Raw genomic sequence first — 19,931 nt, forward strand, 5'->3', positions numbered from 1 at the left:
ACACAAAAAACATGCAGCAGAAACCACATAAGAATAGGCACCTCATGGGCCTCTCCACACTTGTTGATATTTCCATATATGAGATATTCCTGCTCTTAACTACAAGCATCTAAAGTCTAAAAACAATCTTAGTGCTTTCTGTGTCAAAGTAGCCGATACAAACTTAAACTAAATGCGTCTTCCCTCCCAAAGCTCAGCTATACATTCTACAAGAAGTAGTTTAATCTTTTTGGTTTTTTTTTCAATGTTTATATTCAACCATTACATTAAATCATCAGAAGACACATACTGAATTTGAACTAATAAGGACAGCTCTACACATGCTGAGCCACACAAATACATTTATCAGCAAGCCAATCATTGCATAATATCTACAAATAAATAGTAGCAGGCTGAAGTTCCAAATAAACAAACACAGGCTGACAAACCACACCCACACCCCCCTCAATTTTAATAAGTTTGCAGGTCATTCCAATGCCCTTTGATAGTGATTAAGGAACTGGTCAAGTGAAGTTATCAATGGCAAAAAATACTGGGTTCCTCAAATACCTACACTTATAAATAAAGCTGTTTCTTGCAATTCATTGGGACTTGATTATTTGTTTAGACATTCATAAAATATAATAAAAAATCTAAGTTCAAAAACCAATGTCCTATTAAGATAGTTTATTATAGACACATTTTCCCCTAGATACCAACCATGTAACAGATGTTTCTTGTGTTACTGGATGGTATATGTATGAAGTTACGTAGACTATCTTTATTAAGGCATAGGGTAGAGCAGGTATGTTCATGATTTATAGAAATAGCTTCTTTTAAACGCAGATAAGAACACAGAGTTTGACAAATTTAGCTATGAAATAAGAATGAGCTGCTGAAATTAGCATTTGTAACGACACACATGGAATCCACATTGCATGTCTACTACTTAACGCGAGATAGAGATACCTTTGCAGCAGCTGCCACAGCCTCCTTACTTCTTTGCCTTTCTTCATCCAAACATTTGTCAAGCACTTCCTGTAAATGTTACGAAAAATTAAACTGCAATACACAATAGAGGAATGGCTAAAATTAATTTCAAACAAAGTGCTTGAGAAAGCTTCCTCTTTCTGTCAATATTTGTGACAGGATCATTCCCAATAAACTCCATGATGCAGATGAGACCTTTTTTTTTTTTTGTAAATAAAAGCAATACCTTGTGTTTTTGTGACTGCTGCATCAAAGCTTCTTCTATCTTTCCTGATAACACTTCCTTCTCTGCTTCCAAAATATCAAGAAGTCGCTGATGCTATTGGGAGAAAACATTCTTAGTACTGTAACCACAGTTTGCTAGTAAAACTAACAAAAAGAACTCATCCAAGACACTTAGGTTTGTCAGTTGCTTACAAAATGTCTTAAAATGTAGATTCAGTTAAATGACATATACAGCACTCCTTTAAATGAATTCATGTCATGAAAAAAATTACAATAATAAGAAATGTTTAGTTTCCTGGCTAATATTTCCTATCTGAAGGAAGAGTCTGAAGAGCATTAAGTAACAAGATGAAAAAAAAAAAATCACTATATAAAAGCAACACTTAACAAAATTTATAAAGATGGTCTAGGCAACACCACACTTTAAACATTTAATTTAAATAGCTACAGAATTTAAATTATGCTTTTACTACCTCTCAGTTATATACATAGAGAGCAGAAGGCAAATGTATTTTTTTCAGTCATTTGTGATACCATGAACATTGAAAGCCAGGAAATGAAAGCAAAAGAAAATACTTTCTTCTAAGTTTCTTGTAATCCAAAACATTTTTTCAGGGAGAAAATGAACACTGAAGTAAAGTGACCAGGTAGTCTATATTTAGATGTACAATCTGCCACTATTCTTAGTCACAACCCATTTACCTGTTTTTCACTAAACCAGGTAAAGTGTTTGAAAGATGTGGGTTTTGTCTGAAAGACCTAAGCTGTTTTTCAAAACTAAAAATTATTCCTGGAAATCATTGATGTTAGGTATTTGTCTTGAGATAATTGCTAGCAAGTTAGTATATTTTTTAACATATTATTTAAGAGATGATACCTTATAACCTTAAAGTATAGTATCAATACATAATATTTTACAAGATCACCAAAAGGAAAGTGTAACGGTAGAACTTCATAAAAATAAAAGTATATATAACGAACATAAAATTTTTTACACAAACACTTATGCAGGTAAATACTCCTTTCACCAGCATTTCTAAAGAACAGTCCTTTCTGTTTCATGAATTTTATTATGTTTTAATCATAAGTGTCTCTGATGGCAGCTAGAAATACATTACCAAACTGCAATACTATGTTCTGAAAAATATTTTTTTCATTTGAAGAATAGAATAGAAAATTTCTAGACTGCTTTAAAAAATAAAACACCTATCTGCCCTTCCAGGATAAACATGTAAAGAGGCATTTCCTTGTGAATTTACTTAAAATAGGTCTGAACAGACCAGACATATTCTAATGGAAAACACCTGTGGAAGGAGTGGTGAAATTCACATCATGTTTATACTTAATGATGTGTAACTAGCTTTTCTTGTGGATTCAGTATTTTCAGACATTAGCTTTAACTATCAGGGCACTTACAGAAATTATTTTTTCCCAGTAACTCAAAGGTGAAACAATAAATGGATTTTATTAATTAAACGATCTCCATTTGACTCTTCATTTGACTGACTGCACAGACTATAAATCTTTTATTTCACTTTCATTTGAAAGAATGACACAACAGAAAAGAAACATATGCAAATATTTGATCAGACATATGCCACAAATCAAAGTTTAGTAATGTCAATTAAAAGACTGAAACTTTATTTGCTTCAGTCAAGACTTCGCGTGGGACTTTCTAAGGAGAGCTCATTTGAGAAAATCACCTGTATCTTTAAAGCACCTACAATAGAATTTCAGTCAACTTGTTCAGCAAGATTAGAATTTCTAGTGTAACACCTGGAGGCAGTTAATTCCAGTTTGACTCTGACTATCAGATTTCTAGATTAGATATGAAGACTGTGTTTGCATATTTCAAGTTGATATAACGGGCCAGCTACCAGATGTATTTTACAACCTTCTCCAAGGAATGACAATTTTCAGCCTTTAAACTTCAGGGTAGTTTTAGACATTTTATTTTACATATATGTATAAGACAACATTCAAGCCCATTCTGGAAGTCCTGAAACGATGCAGACATTTGCATTAATACAATACAAAACATATATACATGGCCAATGGAGACAACTGATGTCTATTCTCCCTGCAGAAGACATAATTTCATGACTACAGCCTTCTGCATGACCCTAACCTCACTACACAGCAGTTTACTTTTCATAAACCCATGGTAGACCTGCAATTCTGAAAAATACAGATCTTGGGGCCAAAACTTTTTTATCATACAGAAACCTGACAAAAGTTCTGATCTTTAATGTGTCTCTGAAGTAAAAGTGTCTCCACTGCAAAGAAGAGATCACAACTAAATCCAGAGATTAACTCCTTGTGCAAAACAAGAAAATGTTGCTCCAGTCGGTTGTTAAATAAGGAGTTTAACAACACCTGGACAATCAGTTCCATAGAGATACAGGATACCAAACAAATGGAAATATAGACAGCAGTATAAGATAAATCAGTTTCCTGCTTCAAGAAGCAGAAAGGGAAATCTTTAAAATACAATATACTGCTTTTGCTTGTCACGTAAACAACAAAAAAGGTTAACTAATAAGTAAACAATTACCATAAAAATGAAGGCTGCTGTGACTGCCATTTGCGGTATGATTACTTTCATTGAGCTTAGGATCTCCTATTTCCTTGGTAGATCAGAAAAATCTATACAGTACTACATTTTGAGTATTATGGAATTGACAGAAATTCCAAGAATTGTATTAAGAAATGTATCCGTGTACAAAAACACACTGGTTCCTATTATTCAAGATACTAGAGGTAACTACCTGTGAGCACATTTAAAATGCTTTCAAAATAAAAGCTAATGGCTTCTGGCATATTTCAATGCAACTTCTTTTACACTATATAGCATCCTCATTTCTCATGGAAATGTAAAATTTATAATTTCAAGATTGTAAGCCTCTTGTGAATAGCTTGGTGTGTTCTTTTCTGTTATAATGTAAATGTTTTTTCATGTGGAATAATCCTTCCATAAATGCTTATGTTCATATCTGAACTTCCAAAAGTTTATATACCATCACAAATGTTGCAACAGCTGTCCATACAACCCAGTACAGCAAATTCTCTTGTACTAGTCCTAGAGAACTGTTTACTTGGCTTCAGAATTTATATTTGGCCAAATAGTTTTCTTTTTCAGAGAAATGTACTTTAAGCTATTAAATTACATAAATTATACAAAAAGAATAAGTAACTCGTAATAGACAAAGCAGAATAAAATATTACGTGAACTGCTTCTTCCTGAAACAGGTCTTGAGTCCAGAAAGCCCATATTGCAGTTAGCCTAGATACACAAAAAGGATGAAAGCTTCCATTCTGTATGTAATTAATATGCAATTTAATTACTTATCAAGAAATGTTATTTTTTCCAAGGTACTGTGCCCCACAGAAGTATTAATCCTCATGCGGAGCCACGGAATCTCCTTGACAGCTGTGCTTATTAAAGTGATGTAAAGTGAGCTCAGTGGTATTATTAAGCCATTTTATAGAAAAGAACGCACCAACTTGTCATCTGAATTCCTTTTTACAGAAGCACAGATCTTTCAAAGGCATACTCAGCTATTTAGGTTATGCATAACACTTGAGCAGAAAACATAGGAAGTTATGGATAGTAAAGGTTTGTGTGCATTCCCTCTTCTGACAGTGATCAAGGAAATTTTAGCTATTTTTGTACAATGACAGCAATCTGACAGACTTTGAAGAAAAGCAGTAATGCAAAGGAAATTATTAATAGTTATATGAATAGAATCCCAAGCCGTTAGTTTAAATGTGTCTGCACGGCAAGCTATTGTAACCCTTCTGAAACTTTAAATTAGGGAAACTGGCTTTGTACTTCAGATTTAAAAATAATCCATATACCTTCTAAGTAGAAGTTACTATATAGAAGCATTAGGTACATTAATTTTCTAGACGTACACAGAATGACGTCGAACTCTGGTATTAAATGGCCATGATGAACTTACAGTTCTACACCACGACAGTCAGCGCTTCCTCAGTTGGTCTTTCAGATGAAGTTATCAAAGGAAGTTGAAGGTTAAAAACATGTAAAGGTGACAGTTTCACTCTAGCACTTATACATTTGAGAGCTTTCAAGTGCTCTTGTATTTTTAGCTAACAGGAAATAAAAGGATGTTTTAGGTTCATTTACTTGGCTTGTAAAGGTCTTTTTAAAAATACAGAACATTGCTGAATTAAAGATCATAAATGCTGAGATAAATGTCTACAGCTAAGCAAACTCATAACCCTCTCTCCTTTTCAACAGTTATAAAAGCTATAGAAAGGATGAGAGTTGAATGAATCTCATTCAGCATTTCCAGTTTCCACAAGTAAAAATTATGAACACCTTCCTCTCTCTGTTAAACAGTAATAAAGGAACAACAGAACAAGGTTGAGATTTAAGGCACCACTCTGAGCTATCTATACACTGAATTTGGATTCGCAAGCATTGTAGAGGCTACTTTCTCTTAGGCTTATCTGGACATCAAAGTTGGAGGTCTCTCGGTAATTGTACCTATCAAGAGGATATTGCCCATGCTTCAACAAGTAATCCTAATAAAAGCTTTCAAGAAAGAGTGATCAGCCTCCTGTAAGTAGGCTAATGGGTCCATCAGACCTAACGCTCCTATGAAAAATAATCAAGTCTATGCCAGTTTTCCTGCGAAAGCTATGATCGAGACCTACTGATGGAGCCTTACGTTTGGAAAAAAAGCACCTAACCTGTGTAGACTGTAAGTGTCCACAAAGTTTTTAAATGGAAGATGAAGTGAGGGTTGCCTTTATTAATCAACAATCCAAGAACCACAAAACAAGTAAGAAAATTCTAAACATTTTGTGGCTTTGATTCCAATTATCCAGCTGTTATTAAACAAATATACCTTACTGACTCTCTGGGCTAAAGTACAAAACTGTAAATTGATAAATAGTTATGGCTACAGATAATCTTAAAATAAATACATAAATAAATGTCCTGAACTGGAAATATGGTGAATGAATCAGTGTGAGGCCAAAATAAATCTCAGTCAAACTCCACTATAGTGCAACAAGTAAGTCTTCAGCCACTGTAAGTCTGCTAGGCTGCACGCTCACATTGTGCATGTTAATCTATAAGGCACGGCAGAACACTATGCAGAGATACTCAGCCAGATCTAAAAACCTTTAGCTTAGGTACAACAAATAGTATAGCTCTTTAACACATCACTTTGCCTGAACTAATTTCCATAGCTCAGCAGCCTTACCTAGTCCTCTTTCTGACAAAGCTATAATTTGCTTCCTTTTATTCCTTAGACAGGGAGCATACGGTTAAGAGTACAAAATTTTGATGTGTAAAAATTCTGAAGAGCAAATTGTACTGGGATGTGATGGCCCAATAGAGACACAAGAAAGTGTTTTCCAGTAAAAAAAAAAAATAAAATCAAAACTTTTTAGAAAAGCAGTATTTCAAAGTAGAGAGAAATGCTAGCATTTCTACCCTACTCTCTGGAAAGTAGCAACGGAGGGTCAAGAAGAGTCTTCTGAAAATCAGTTTAAAACAAAAGGCATTAAAAAATAGGTTATAATGTTTTCCTCCCTGCAAGAAGTTCTCTAGGCAATGTTTCCAAGTGAAAATTGTTTGATGTAGATTCAAATATAAATACAGAGGTCCTGTGGTTTTTCTTGATTCCTGTAAAAAAGAAATCGAAAAAATCTTTCTTTTTTTCCTGGAATGTGAGTCACAGAAGACATCATAAACAGATTTAATCACAATAGCAACTAGCCAGTCTTTTTTGTTATTTTTATATATTAAATCTATTTTGTAGAAATCATGACATTTTTCTTTCAGGTAAGCATCTTTTGAGGGATTACATAATATATATTATAAAATGCATGGAGTGAATGAAATAATGTAGGACTTGAGCTATTTTACAGCTAAAATGCTCTATTAAAGCTATTAACAACAAATTCTAATTTAGTACAGTTATAATTGCTTGCATATTCCTACTAATCCTAAATTGGAATTTTAAAGAAAAATGGAAAAATAGAGTGTCTTGCATGAACTGAAATGCTTTTTAAAAATACGGATAGTTTCTTCCTGGGCCCTGTACTGTTTCATTTAAAAGGAAACTAGTATAGAATTCAATCAACAAATGAGGACGCAATTCTTTTGCTACAACTAATAGGCATCCAACTTCTGTTTCTGAAGATTGGTTCCTTCACAATACTGAGTAAATCATCATGCATGGATCACCAGATTCAGTATGGATAAATTCATTTTGTTAGCTGTTATTTATAGCTTATATAAAAGTAGTCAGTTAGATAATCATTCAAAAACAAACCAGCAAACAACGTCACAGAACAACTAAAGTTAATGCGAACATCCTAACACTAAACAGAAGAAAAAAGCTTGCATAATTTGTAGTATCATTGCAACAAAATAATGATACGTCGCACTTTCATAGAACTTTGGTCTGAGGAAAGAACTTTCACACACTAACGAAACGACACTTGGAACCTTCTTTTAATGACATAATTCGGAAAAACAGTACATTAAGACATACATTTCTAACTCACCCTCAGTGAATGGTTTTTCTTGTAACAAAAATCTACTGAATTTTTTAATCTAATGAAACTGCATTGTAGTTAGGAGTTTAACAGAAAAAAAAACACAGGCATAATAAGACTTTATCTCTCATCTCCAGTATGATTTTTTTGTACCTTCATTACATATGGACATAGAACAATCCCTGTTGCTCGAGATTTGGGAAAAATGATCTTCAGAAACGTTTAGTACGTTTTCAGTACTTCATTCATCAGCAGTAATAATAAACCACTGGATTGGGCTTTTTAAGAATTCACCAATTCAAACTTGTTCACCTATTTCAACAAGAAAACTTCTTAACCCACAAAGTTCTACTTTTATTTCTGTCTCTCAAGAAGGAATCTAACAGTAGGAAGAAATAACACAGGTCGTGGGAAACATTATCTCTATGTGAAAGGGAGATGACATAACAAAAATACACAGCTAAAGCATCATGATTTTGAAATGTTATCAAAATACGTCCATTCCTACATCCTATTCAAAATATTATCCTGAGGAAAAACGCACCCTTATTAAAACACTAATAATCCTTTTCTGCTCCTGTGAAAAGGCTAGCTATATTTATAGAATCATAGAATGGTTAGGGTTGGGAGGGACCTCAAAGATCATCTAGTTCCAACTCCCCTGCCATGGGCAGGGACACCTTCCACTAGAGCAGGTTGCTCAAAGCCTCATCTAACCTGGCCTTGAACACTCCGAGGGATGGGGCAACCTGTTCCAGTGCCTCACCACCCTCAATGTAAAAAATTTCTTCCTTATATCTAATTGAAATCTACCTTCTTTCAGACAAAAGTCATTGCCCCTTGTCTTATCACTATATACCCTTGTAAAAAGTCCCTCTCCAACAGCATATTCTTTTATACTGCACCTTTTCTTCACTACGGCTAAACTAAGCTTAAGTCAAATGACAAGATCTGGTAATCATAACTGGTTTCCTACACTGTCCTCACTATCCGTGGCATCTGAGTGTTTGGCAGCGCAAGGTGGAAAATCTGTCTGAAGAATTCCAACATCTGTTACATATTTCCACTTCCTCAAATTATAACTTATTACTGCATGGTTGAACTGTATCTTTTTGCCAGCTTGAGGTCCAAGTGGCTAACAAAGCAGCAAAACTTTTCTAAGAGAAAGCTCAGGAATCAGCAAAACATTATTAAACCAGAAAAGTTAAAACAATGAAAACAAAGAAAAATTATAATAGTGGTAATAAAATTGCTAAGCCTATACTTGTACTCAGGGTCCCACTCAGCAGTATACAGACAGTATGTGAACTGTATAATTTGAGACACATCAGAGGCTGGTATTAAGCTTAAAACATTTTGCTGCATGTGCGCTTCATTGTTTTTATAAACAAAGTAAGAAACTATACAAAGTCATGTAATAATGAAAATACTTGTCTCAGAAAGCATACATAGTAATAGAGACTATTAAAAAACTCACAAACTTCCAGGTCCTAAGGACAGAGATAAGGAACTTCAGTAAAAATATGAGGGAGAGTAAAAAGTATTAATTAGCCCTTCCGTTTTTGTGATCTAATTCATTTCACAGCTTGTTTGAGTGCTCATAGAATTGCTTCATCTATCAGGAAAAATAAGAAGAAATGAACTCCTAAAATATGAGCAATATAAACAGCAAAATGTTCAGTAATGGAAGACAGCAAAACAGAAGAAAATTGTTTTTCAACAACTGCTGACAGAAAAATAATTCAGGAAAAAAATCATACTGTATTACTTAGTTGTTCAGTATTGACAAGAGTTGACATAAATTCATAACAAATAAGGAAGATTTTAAGGAAACTTGTTATATAAGCAAAAGGCAGAAAGCAAATTCACACTAAGGAGCTTTCAAGTGGAACTTGACAAATCCGAGGCAGCAAATGTAATTTCCAAATAAGATTTTTGGTTGAGACTGAAAGCATCCTGGCTGAATTAGCAGTGCAAAGGGACTGCAAAATCATCCCCTAATTAGCCTGCGATAGTGGGCAGACTCAAATGAAGTTAGAAAACTCTGGTAAGGAGCTTTTCAAAAAAAAAGATGCCTTTTTGGATCTTACCAATGTAACTTTTACTTTTGGAGGAAAATACTAAGAGATGCTGGATGCAAAGTCAACACATACAAAACCAAAACACAGAGTGAGGATAAATCAAACTTTTTCAGGATTAAAGGAAAAAAAATCTCACCAATAAAAAAAAAATTCCATCACCTTCCCAGCACAGTAATACCTGATTCTTGATCTTTTTACTCTAATTCTCTCTATATACACAGAAATCAAGGAGGTATTATGAATTTAGGAATAAATGACTCAATTGACAACAGGATTGTAAACGGGATTCTAATAAATACTTTTCCTCGCCTTTACATAGTCGGGAACTATCAGAGAATAAAGAAGTTCTGAGAAAGTCTAACTTCACTCTTGGTGGAAGAGCAGCAGCTCATCTAGATGAACTATGTTTAAGGATGAGATGTTAGGTGCAAAGTGAATCAGATGAAAACCTAACGGAAATGACTGATAGGAAGTACTTCATTTTGGAGTGAATGAATAAACAATTATTCCCACAGCAGCAAACTGCAAGACTTCTGACAACTGAGAGGAAATGTCCAAAGAAGGGGACTTGATAAATACTCTCAAGAATTTCCAAACCTACCATGGTTGGAATGAATGAACCAGAAAGGTTATGTCCACCACAGTCTTTATTTTTATCAGCCTGCAAGTATTAAAGATTATTCAAGTACCTGCCACTCTCGCTGCAAAAATTGGCTAGTGTCTTCTAAAAATGCAAATATTTCAAATTCTTTAAGAATCTAGTTTGCATCTGCTCCCTTCAAGATAAGGCATTAAATAGATTTCACAATTACTACAATTAGATGGGAATAACTTAGAACTTCCTTTGTTTACAAGAGGCGAAAACATAAATAATCAAAGTTCATAAAATAAGCATTATTATATAAATACACTGCACATTATGAGTAGATACAAAAACAACATTTGAAATAATAGAAAATTTTACTTTCTAACTGTGGAACTAACTTGCTGAATGAAATAAACATTTTCTCTGGCATACAAACAATCACTTGCTATACAAGAGAAGTACTTTTTACATTTGACATTTTAGAAATTGTCAGGGGACTTACTGGTACTCTTCACAGAAGGCTATGCAAAACACAGAAAAATGAATCATCATGGGAAAGATAAGTATCTGCCACATTCCTACAGCTCATTACTATTGTCACACCAGCTTTCTGTTTGTCTAGAAGCTGTTCTTGGAACCATGATACACTTCAAAAAAAACGAGCTCTAGAAAATGGAACTTCTATTCTGACTGACCTTTCAGCAAATTGTTTTCAAATTGAAGCTAAACCACTATTTCTCTGACTGTGTCTCAAAGAAAGGACATAAGATTTCATGCACAATCCAATAGATTTTGAACTGCCATATATCATACTAATGACAGACAACATCATGATAAAGTAGAGCAGAAAAAGAATTAAGGACATGGGGCTAACTCTATAATCTTAAACGTTGTTGCATCCACAAATGCAAGATTTGTTTCATAGCTTCACACAAAATCATCACAAAAAATATCAACATGTGGAAGTGCAGAGGAAGCATTTAACTGAGTCCTTTCATTTTTGTGTGACACTTCCAGCACTGTTCTGTCTCAGCAATCACACTAGCATCTCCTTTGGCTTCTAAAACTAAGAAAAACATTTCAGCATAATATACTCTATATAAAGAAAAACTGCACACCACACATTCTTAAGGCATATCCTTAAGGGTTTACTGAGTAGAAGAAGAGAAGTCCAGACCAGGAAAGGAATATGCATACAACTGAACTACAGGATTAAAGACTTCCATTCCTTGCCTTTCTTTATTCTTTTTTGATATGAATCAAAATGGAAAATATGCAGACAAATTAATTAAGGACCACAGCATAATATAGCCCCCCCTTAACTACATCCAAGCACAAAAGCACTACACAGAACGTCCAGTTGTATCTCTTTGATTAATACCATTTCCTCAGGAAGACACAGGGAAAAAGAGTCATAATTTGAAGATGGAAATGTGTGATCTGAGCCTCACTTCATGTATACTTTAATTCCTCCACATCCAAGAATGTCTGTTTCACACTATTTAGAAGACAGTAAGGAAAGAGACCGCCAAGGTAAGGAAATAAAAGTAAGATATACATAGAGAGAAAAAAAACTCTTATAAATGAGAAGTGATTTTCTGCAGGTACTTCAGATTTTATTTTATCTTAATACACAGTTCTTTGTTTTAAAAAGAATATAGAAATCAACATCAATATAGTCTACATTTTTAACACCATTCACTTTGATTGAATAGTGAGAGAGATTTCTGATACATTGTCATTTCTAGGGCTTCTTGTAAAAGCAGGTCATTCCTTTTACATTATCATGCTCACAGTCGCGGGCAGTGACATTGGAAGAAACAGATGTCTCCAGTCTATTAATATATGGCTCCATGGCTGGTGTCACCATCAGAATTTTGGGGGTTTTGATGATGGGATGGCCTACATGGCACCAGGCTTGCTGGCACCAGATAGGATTCACCTTTCTAAAAAGGGGACAAGGATCTTCTCTCATGAGCTAGAGAGGCTCATTGACAGGGCTTTAAACTAGACTAGAAAGGGGAGGGGGATAATATCAGGCTTGATCAAGACAAGCCGAGAGCACCTGAAGAGCAGCAGAAAGGAATTCCAGCCACTCCAGCCAGTAAGTCACCTTCATTGGGGGCCCAACTTAAATGCCTCTATGCAAATGCACACAGCATGGGGAATAAACAAGAGAAGTTAGAGATGTGTGCCCGCCTGCAGGGCTATTATTGGCATCATGGAAATGTAGTGGGATGAATCTTATGACTGGATGCTGGAATGGAAGGATACAGGCTCTTTAAGAAGGACAGGCAGGGGAGATGAGGAGGAGGTCTTGCCCACCATGTCAAAGACCAGCTGGAGTGTATGGAGCTTTGCCTGGGGATGGATGAAGAGCTCACTCAGAGCTTATAGGTCAGGATTAAAGGGAGGACAGGGACAGGTGACATTATAGTGCGGGTCTGCTACAGGCCACCTGACCAGGAAGACGGAGCGGATGAGGCCCTCTACATACAGATAGGAGCAGCCTTATGTTTACAAGCCCTGGTTCTCATGGGGGACTTCAACCACCCCGATATCTGTGGGAGGGATCACCTCCAAGCTCAGGAGTGGTGCATCCCAACAAAGAGAAAGTTGGAAAAACACCAGAAGCCTGCATGAATGAACAAGGAGCTCCTGGACAAACTCCAGCACAAGAGAAGCCTACAGAGGGTGGAAGCCAGGACAGGAAGCTTAGGAGGAATACAGAAAAATTGCCCGAGCACCCAGGGATCAGGTTAGGAAAGCTAAAGCCCTGATAGAATTAAATCTGGCAAGAGACATCAGGAAAAGCTTCTATAGGTATGTCAGTGATAAAAGGAGGACGAAGGAAAATGTGGGACCTCTTTGGAAGGAAATGGGTGATATGGTTACCCAGGATATGGAGATGACTGAGATACTCCATGACTTTTTTGCCTCAGTCTTCACTCGCAAGTGCTCTAGCCATGGCGCACAAGTCATAGAAGGCAAAGGCAGGGCCTGAGTGAATAAAGAACCACCCACTGTAGAAGATCAGGTTCAAGATCATCTAAAGAACCTGAAAGCACAAAAGTTCATGGGACCCGATGAGATACAACTGCAGGTGCTGAGGGAACTGGGCCTGTTGCAGCAGGTCCAGAGGAGGGCCAGGAAGATGATCCAAGGGCTGAAGCACCTCTCCTGTGAAGACAGGCTGACAGAGCTGAGGTTATTCAGCCTGCAGAAAAGAAGGCTTTGGAGTCTTCCAGTACCTAATGGAGGCCTACAAGAAAGCTGGAGAAGGACTTCTTACAAGGGCGTGTAGTGGTAGGACAAGGGGCAACAACTTTAAACTGAAAGAGGGGAGATTTAGATTAGATATAATGAAGAAATTCTTCACTGTGAGGGTGGTGAAGCACTGGAACAGGTTGCCCAGAGAAATTGGGGATGCTTCATCTCTGGAAGTGTTCAAGACCAAGTTGGATGAGACTTTGAGCAACCTGACCTCGTGGAAGGTGTCCCTGCCCATGGCAGGGGGGTTGAACTAGGTGATCTTTAAGGTCCCTTCCAACTCAAACGATTGTATGAAAATGATGGTCTAGCAACCTTAATGAGAAAATTCCTTAAAATATCCTAGTCCTACACAGTAAATACTTTTAAATAAATAGATGCTTACTTCATCTTTTCATGGTGCCTTTTATGGTCCATGCTTTTAAAGTTACCCAGTCTCTATGTCTTCTCTATGTTCAGAGGAAAAACCTACTTTGATGCTTGAATAGACTGCTTCTATTCAAACACTGGAAAACAGGGAAAGTGGGAAGACACTCTATTCCACATACTGAAGGATGGAACAGCAGAATACTGCCAATGATGCCTGCCTCTGCTAGCTGCATCCAGCCTAGGCAACTGCTTAGTTATAAAGTCTCCAAGATGAAACCATATTTCTCCCTAATTATAAGATATATTTAATGAATTTAAATTACATATATATATATAATTGCTGCTGTTTTCCGCTAAAAATCAAAGTATACATTGCTTGTAGACCTTTTCCATGCCTCATTTCTTATAAAAGACACCTAACACTTACTACAGAAGGTAGAACTATGCTAAATTTATGAGTAATCTCACAGAGATAAATTTTACTGTCAGATGTCTGGTTCGGTTTTGGATTTTATTTGAGTCTTTTGGTTTTGTTTTTAATATTCATACTTTACAAAATATATATTGTTCTACCCCATGCAGCATCTCACTTCTAGCACTGACCAATACCTGACTATACTGAAGCAGTTTTGTTAACTTGCTGTTATATGTGCCTTCATTTTCCAAGTATTAAAAATTTATATTCAAAAGTTTGTTGATCGTGTTTTTCAGTATGTATTTTCATATAGCACATGAGTTAAATCACAAGATCAAAGTTTGTGTTCATTTTCAGGAGGCAAAATATCTTTGTATCTCAGAAGAAGGATGAAATTTGTGATTTTCCAACTTGTAATAAAATGATATATATTTTCCAATGACATTTTCTCTGATATCTTCAAATGCTAGAAATGTACAACTGCCATGCATTGCTTTCCTAAATATTCATATATGACTCCTAAATATTCATATATGACATGACTGATTCTCGGCATAGAGAAGAGTTCTTGTCCTGTTCATTGATGAAGGACATCTTGACTCTGGTGCCCCAAATATGCCAAGAGAATGCCTAGTTTGCTTTTTGAAATGTTGATATGAGAATGTATTTCCTTGAAAAAAAACAGCAGCCCAAGAGATTGTTCCCCAGGAAACATCCATTACAGTGATCATCAATTTCTTTGAAAGAACTGGTCCTTTCAACACATTCTAGGAAAAGAAGGGGACTTTTGAGATCGGATATTCGAGACAAGTGGCATTAATGGATTAAGAAAAGGGTAGATGTAGAAATACCTGGTATCTGTGGGCATTAACTGAGCAGTAACTGATACTGTCAGCTCATCTCTCAAGTGATTCTTTCAAAAGCAATAGATAGTGTGTTGGCTTTACATGATGGGGTTTTGGTAGCATGGGAGGGGTTGCCGAAACTGTTAAGTAGCTGCAAAAAGCTTCCCAGGCTTCAAAACCAGTCAGACAGACCTCTGGCCAGGTCAGACTCTCCATCCCCTCAGGCCAGGCCAAAACAATCAGCACCTCTGGGAATGCCCTATTTAAGATGGGACAAAGGAGCCCAAACCTGGGCTGGACTTACACGAAAGAGAGGGAGAAGGCAGAGAGCTGGCCCTCAGCTGGGCGGCTGCCCGAGCTGGGCTGCTGCTACCGGACTGGAGATGGCTGCAGTGCTGCAGTTTGGAGAGATCCCAAGTGTCCCAGGAGTGGGGCACCTGCTGGGTGGAGTTAGTCCTGCCAGGACTGCAGAGGTTCATTGGGCCCAGGATGACTGCAGTGGAGAAAAGACTGAGACCTGAGAGAAACAGCCATGCAGACACCCAGGACAGAGAAGATGGAGTGGGTGGAGGTGTGCCGCAGCTGGGATTCCTCTGCAACCCATTATGAGATGGCAGGTGGCCCCCTGCTGCTTGTGGAGAATCCCATGCTGAAGCAGATGCCCATGCCTGAAGGAAGTCATACAGAATGGTTTGCTGCTAGAGACTGATGACAAGGCAGAGAGGCATCTGAAGCCCATGGAGAACTCCACACTGGAGTGGAGCGGGTGGCAGCTCCCTAAGAAGCTGTCTTCCAGTACCTCAAGGGGGCCTACAGGAAAGATGGGGAGAGGCTGTTCAGGAGGGCCAGTTATGATAGGACAAGGGGTAATGGTTTTAAAATAGAGGGAGGTAGGTTCAGGTTGGATATTAGGAAAAAATTTTTTACTATGAGAGTGGTAGAACACTGGAACAGGTTGCCCAGAGAGGTGGTGGATGCTCCATCCCTGGAGACGTTCAAGGCCAGGTTGGACAAGGCCCTGAGCAACCTGATCTAGTTGGAGATATCCCTGTTCCTTGCAGGGGGGTTGGACTAGATGACCTTTGAAGATCCCTTCCAGCCCTAACCATTCTATGATTCTATGATTCTATGACTGTGGGGAAGAAGCCCACACTGGAGCAATCTCATAGGTCAAGATTGCATCCTGCAGGAAGGACTCTGCTGGAGAAGTCTGTGGACTGTCCTGTGAGGAGCAGATCCACTGGAGCAGAGAAGAGTGTAAGGAATCCTCCTCCTTTAAGAAAGGAGCAGCAGGAACAGCCTGTGATGAACTGACCTGCAACCCCGTCATTCTCTGTCCCCTTGTGACGCCAGGGGAGGAGGTAGAGTCAGGAGGAAGGGAGGGATGGGAGAGAAGGTGTTTTTAAGATCTATCTGTTTCTTGTTATCCTCTCAGAATGAACCATTAATGTAGTAAATTGTTTTGTCTCCAAAATAAGTCCAGTTTTGACCAGGGCCATGGTTGGTGGTTAATCTCTCCCTGTTCTTATCTCAGTCCCTGGGCCTTTTGTTACATTTTTTCTCCTCTCCATCTCACTGAGGGGGAGGAGTGAGTGAGCAATCTTGTGGTGGCTGAGCTGCTGGCTGGGCTAAACCATGACAGATAGTGATAACGATTAATACAGAGGAACACTTCACTGAGAGGTAGTTCAGTACACTATGTCAGAGTATACTGAACTTCAAGGAGATGAAATTAAACTAGAAAATAGACCAGAACTTTAGGATTAGTGGAGAAGGAACCTGTCAGAAGGGCCAGAATAGCAAATGGCTCAGAACTTTACTTTGGAGAAGTTTCTGCAATTTTAGCAATGTCCTAAATCGCAGACCTATGGAGGTCAATCTAGTAGCAGAGCACAGTGAAAAGATAGCTGACAGACCTGAAACAAGATATAGAACAGAAGACAATTTGTGTTGATGGGCTGATGGGTCTCTCCTGTAGATGTTGATGATGTTACCTATAGGTAGCCAGTAGGCTGCAAAACCTCACACATAACGATCAACGATGAACTGCAGAAGTTTGTCCATCTGGAAACTGAGATTGAACCACAGAACTAAAGCTTTCACATCTTCCCCTATCCTGGAAGACACAGCCTTGTACATTGCCCACATCAGCAGTATGGTACTTTTCTAGACAGACTTTTAATGCACATTTCCAAGACAGACTTTTAATGCGCATTTCCATCACAGGCACAACACCCTGATAAAACACAACTTCAAAATCAGAAACTTAAACTCTAACAGCAGGTTAAAGACAAGCAGAGAAAAACAGCCTTTCCTCCTTCTCACAGATACACTTTTAGGAGAGAGGGGTATGGGAATTAGAAGGAAAATGGAATTAGGAGAAAGTATAAGAAAGGAGTTATTAGATAATTTTGATTTTGTGGAACTAGAAATAAAACACCAGAAAACTTAGAAGGAATGGCAAATGAGGACAAAAAATTATGCGGGTGACAAGGTTTTACATTGGCTTAAAAGTTTGAAGGTAAAATACTGCTTGTAAGGCAAAAATATTAGAAGAGAACAAAAAAAAACTTTGTGTACAGAACATACTTTCACTGTGATTACTGCTGCGTAAAAAAAAAATCTTTACAGTGATATAACTCTCCATGTAAAGGTGGATATGCATGTACAACCCAATAACATAGAATATTAATCAACTTGGTGTATAATCATTAGTAATCATTTCAGCAATCTTAACTGTTAGCACAGAACAAAATCATTTGAACAAAAATAAACGTTAAAACAAACACCAAAGTACACATTTAAGAATAGATTTATTCAAAAAGAATAAAACACACTAGATATTTCTCAGATCTCTTCCAACAAAGATCTATGAGTTAACAAAATGTGTCAGTATAAATCCTATTTTATTAAACCTAGTAGTTCTACCACAAGCACTCACACCTGTCTACTTGATTAGGCTTCAAAATCCCAGTTTTATGTTACAACTAAAGGTGGTAAATCTTGATTGAGTTGAATGAGAAATTACTTGGAAGTCTGCAAACAAAATGTAAACCTTTTCTGGGATCCAAAGGAGGTGTTAAATTGCATAAAATGTAGATATGATGTGAACTGGGCACTGTGTTATATCATAAGTACTCTCCTGTCCCATGACCCTTACATTGTTAGGTTCTCACAAGGTAAATCCGAACCTCTTGAACATGTTTTCACATTTCTGTCCTCACCTTTCGGTTTGGGATGAAAATGTAACAGATCACAGAAGCAATTATTTTTGCCCAATCTGTAAGCACACCCTCAAAAAGTCTTCCTATAATGCTTCCAGATTTCATGAGATTCTCTCCTTTTTAACATTCAGAAAATGATATCAAGTCGGTAAACAGTATGTTCATTTCAGAAAAGCAAAACATTTTCTTGAAACTCATTTTTACTTGCTTTTTAGGCAGAGCTTTATGGTAAGCATTAAATGACTGTAGTTCTGTGCAATAAACTTTTCATTCATGATGGAATCGATCTCTCCAAACTATTAGATCTTTCCTTCATCCTATTTATACAGATGCTTATATATTTAATATATGCTTACACTAAGTGTTCATTGATATGGTCAGAACAGTGAAATGGTCATAAAACGCTGTTGGAAATGGTGGAATACTTCAAGTGCACTTTTGATGTATTTAGGTCTAATATACCCCAAGAAAATTAAATAAACAAACTATTATCCTTTATATTTTTAGTAGAATTGTTGCTAACGGTACTTAAAAGGCAGCTGTTCATATACTGTTAATTGCAATGTAAACAACTTCAGATGCTATTAGCAAATCAGCTTTTTCTTTTTTTAAACTTACAAACTAATGTTCCTTATTATTTTGATTCAAGAGCTGTACTTAAGTCAAACCAAGATATTTACAGGTTTACCCTGTTCACATACTCATCAGTAATTGATGTGATTCCAAATATTTGCTATGTAGTGTGCTTTTACTCAAGCCACAATAAATGAGCCAATATAGGTTTATTTACATATATATCTCTCTAAATATCACTTAATTCCTCACAGCTAGTTTTTATTTTTTATGTAAGATTTCTATGAAACAAAAATAGGTTTGCACAAGAGATGTGTCTACCATCTAAGAAGCAACAACAAATTTTTGCAAATCCCATACAATCAAATTCTGCATTTAACTATAGAAGTTAAAAATAATTGCAAGTTTTCTCCAAGACTACAGATAACGACAGCTGTTAAAAGAGTAAGTAGTAAGTTGCTCTGAGACTTTTTCTCAGTACTACACTCTTCTTGAATCTGTTCTAAGCAGGTTTAAATGTTATAAAACACAATTGTGAAGAGCCATTATTGATTTTGCATTTTTAAATACTCGTGTTTACTGTTATGCCAAGGACACAAGGTGAAAGACTATTTTCTTCAGTGATCATGTATGTTAATATTTTTTAAAACAGAAAAGAGTTGAAACTTGAAGAAAATCATGAAGATTCTTGTATGTGCACAGCCATACCTGAGCATTAAGAAGTTCTTCACATTTGTGAGAATGTTTTTCAATTGCTAGTATGTACTGTTTTTCAATAGCTGCTTCTTGCTGTTGAACTGTAGATTGTAGCAGTGCCTGCAAAAAGAAAGCACAGAA

The 19,931-nt window shown here is 36.7% G+C and overlaps 1 protein-coding gene across 1 annotated transcript in view; it reads right to left on the minus strand.

Moving 5' to 3' along the window:
- The window catches only part of CCDC91 (coiled-coil domain containing 91), a 128,168-nt gene that overhangs the window by 45,569 nt on the left and 62,668 nt on the right, over nt 1-19,931 (minus strand). The window contains exons 7-9 of the mRNA XM_086610468.1: nt 19,803-19,910; nt 1,196-1,288; nt 949-1,017 (exon numbers count right to left, since the gene is read on the minus strand). Coding sequence (XP_086466594.1) covers nt 949-1,017; nt 1,196-1,288; nt 19,803-19,910 — 270 coding nt within the window. The remainder of the gene's footprint in view (nt 1-948; nt 1,018-1,195; nt 1,289-19,802; nt 19,911-19,931) is intronic.

This window comes from Tauraco erythrolophus, chromosome 4 (genome assembly GCF_009769465.1).
Source record: "Tauraco erythrolophus isolate bTauEry1 chromosome 4, bTauEry1.pri, whole genome shotgun sequence".
In the NCBI taxonomy this organism is placed as follows: Eukaryota; Metazoa; Chordata; class Aves; order Musophagiformes; family Musophagidae; genus Tauraco; species Tauraco erythrolophus.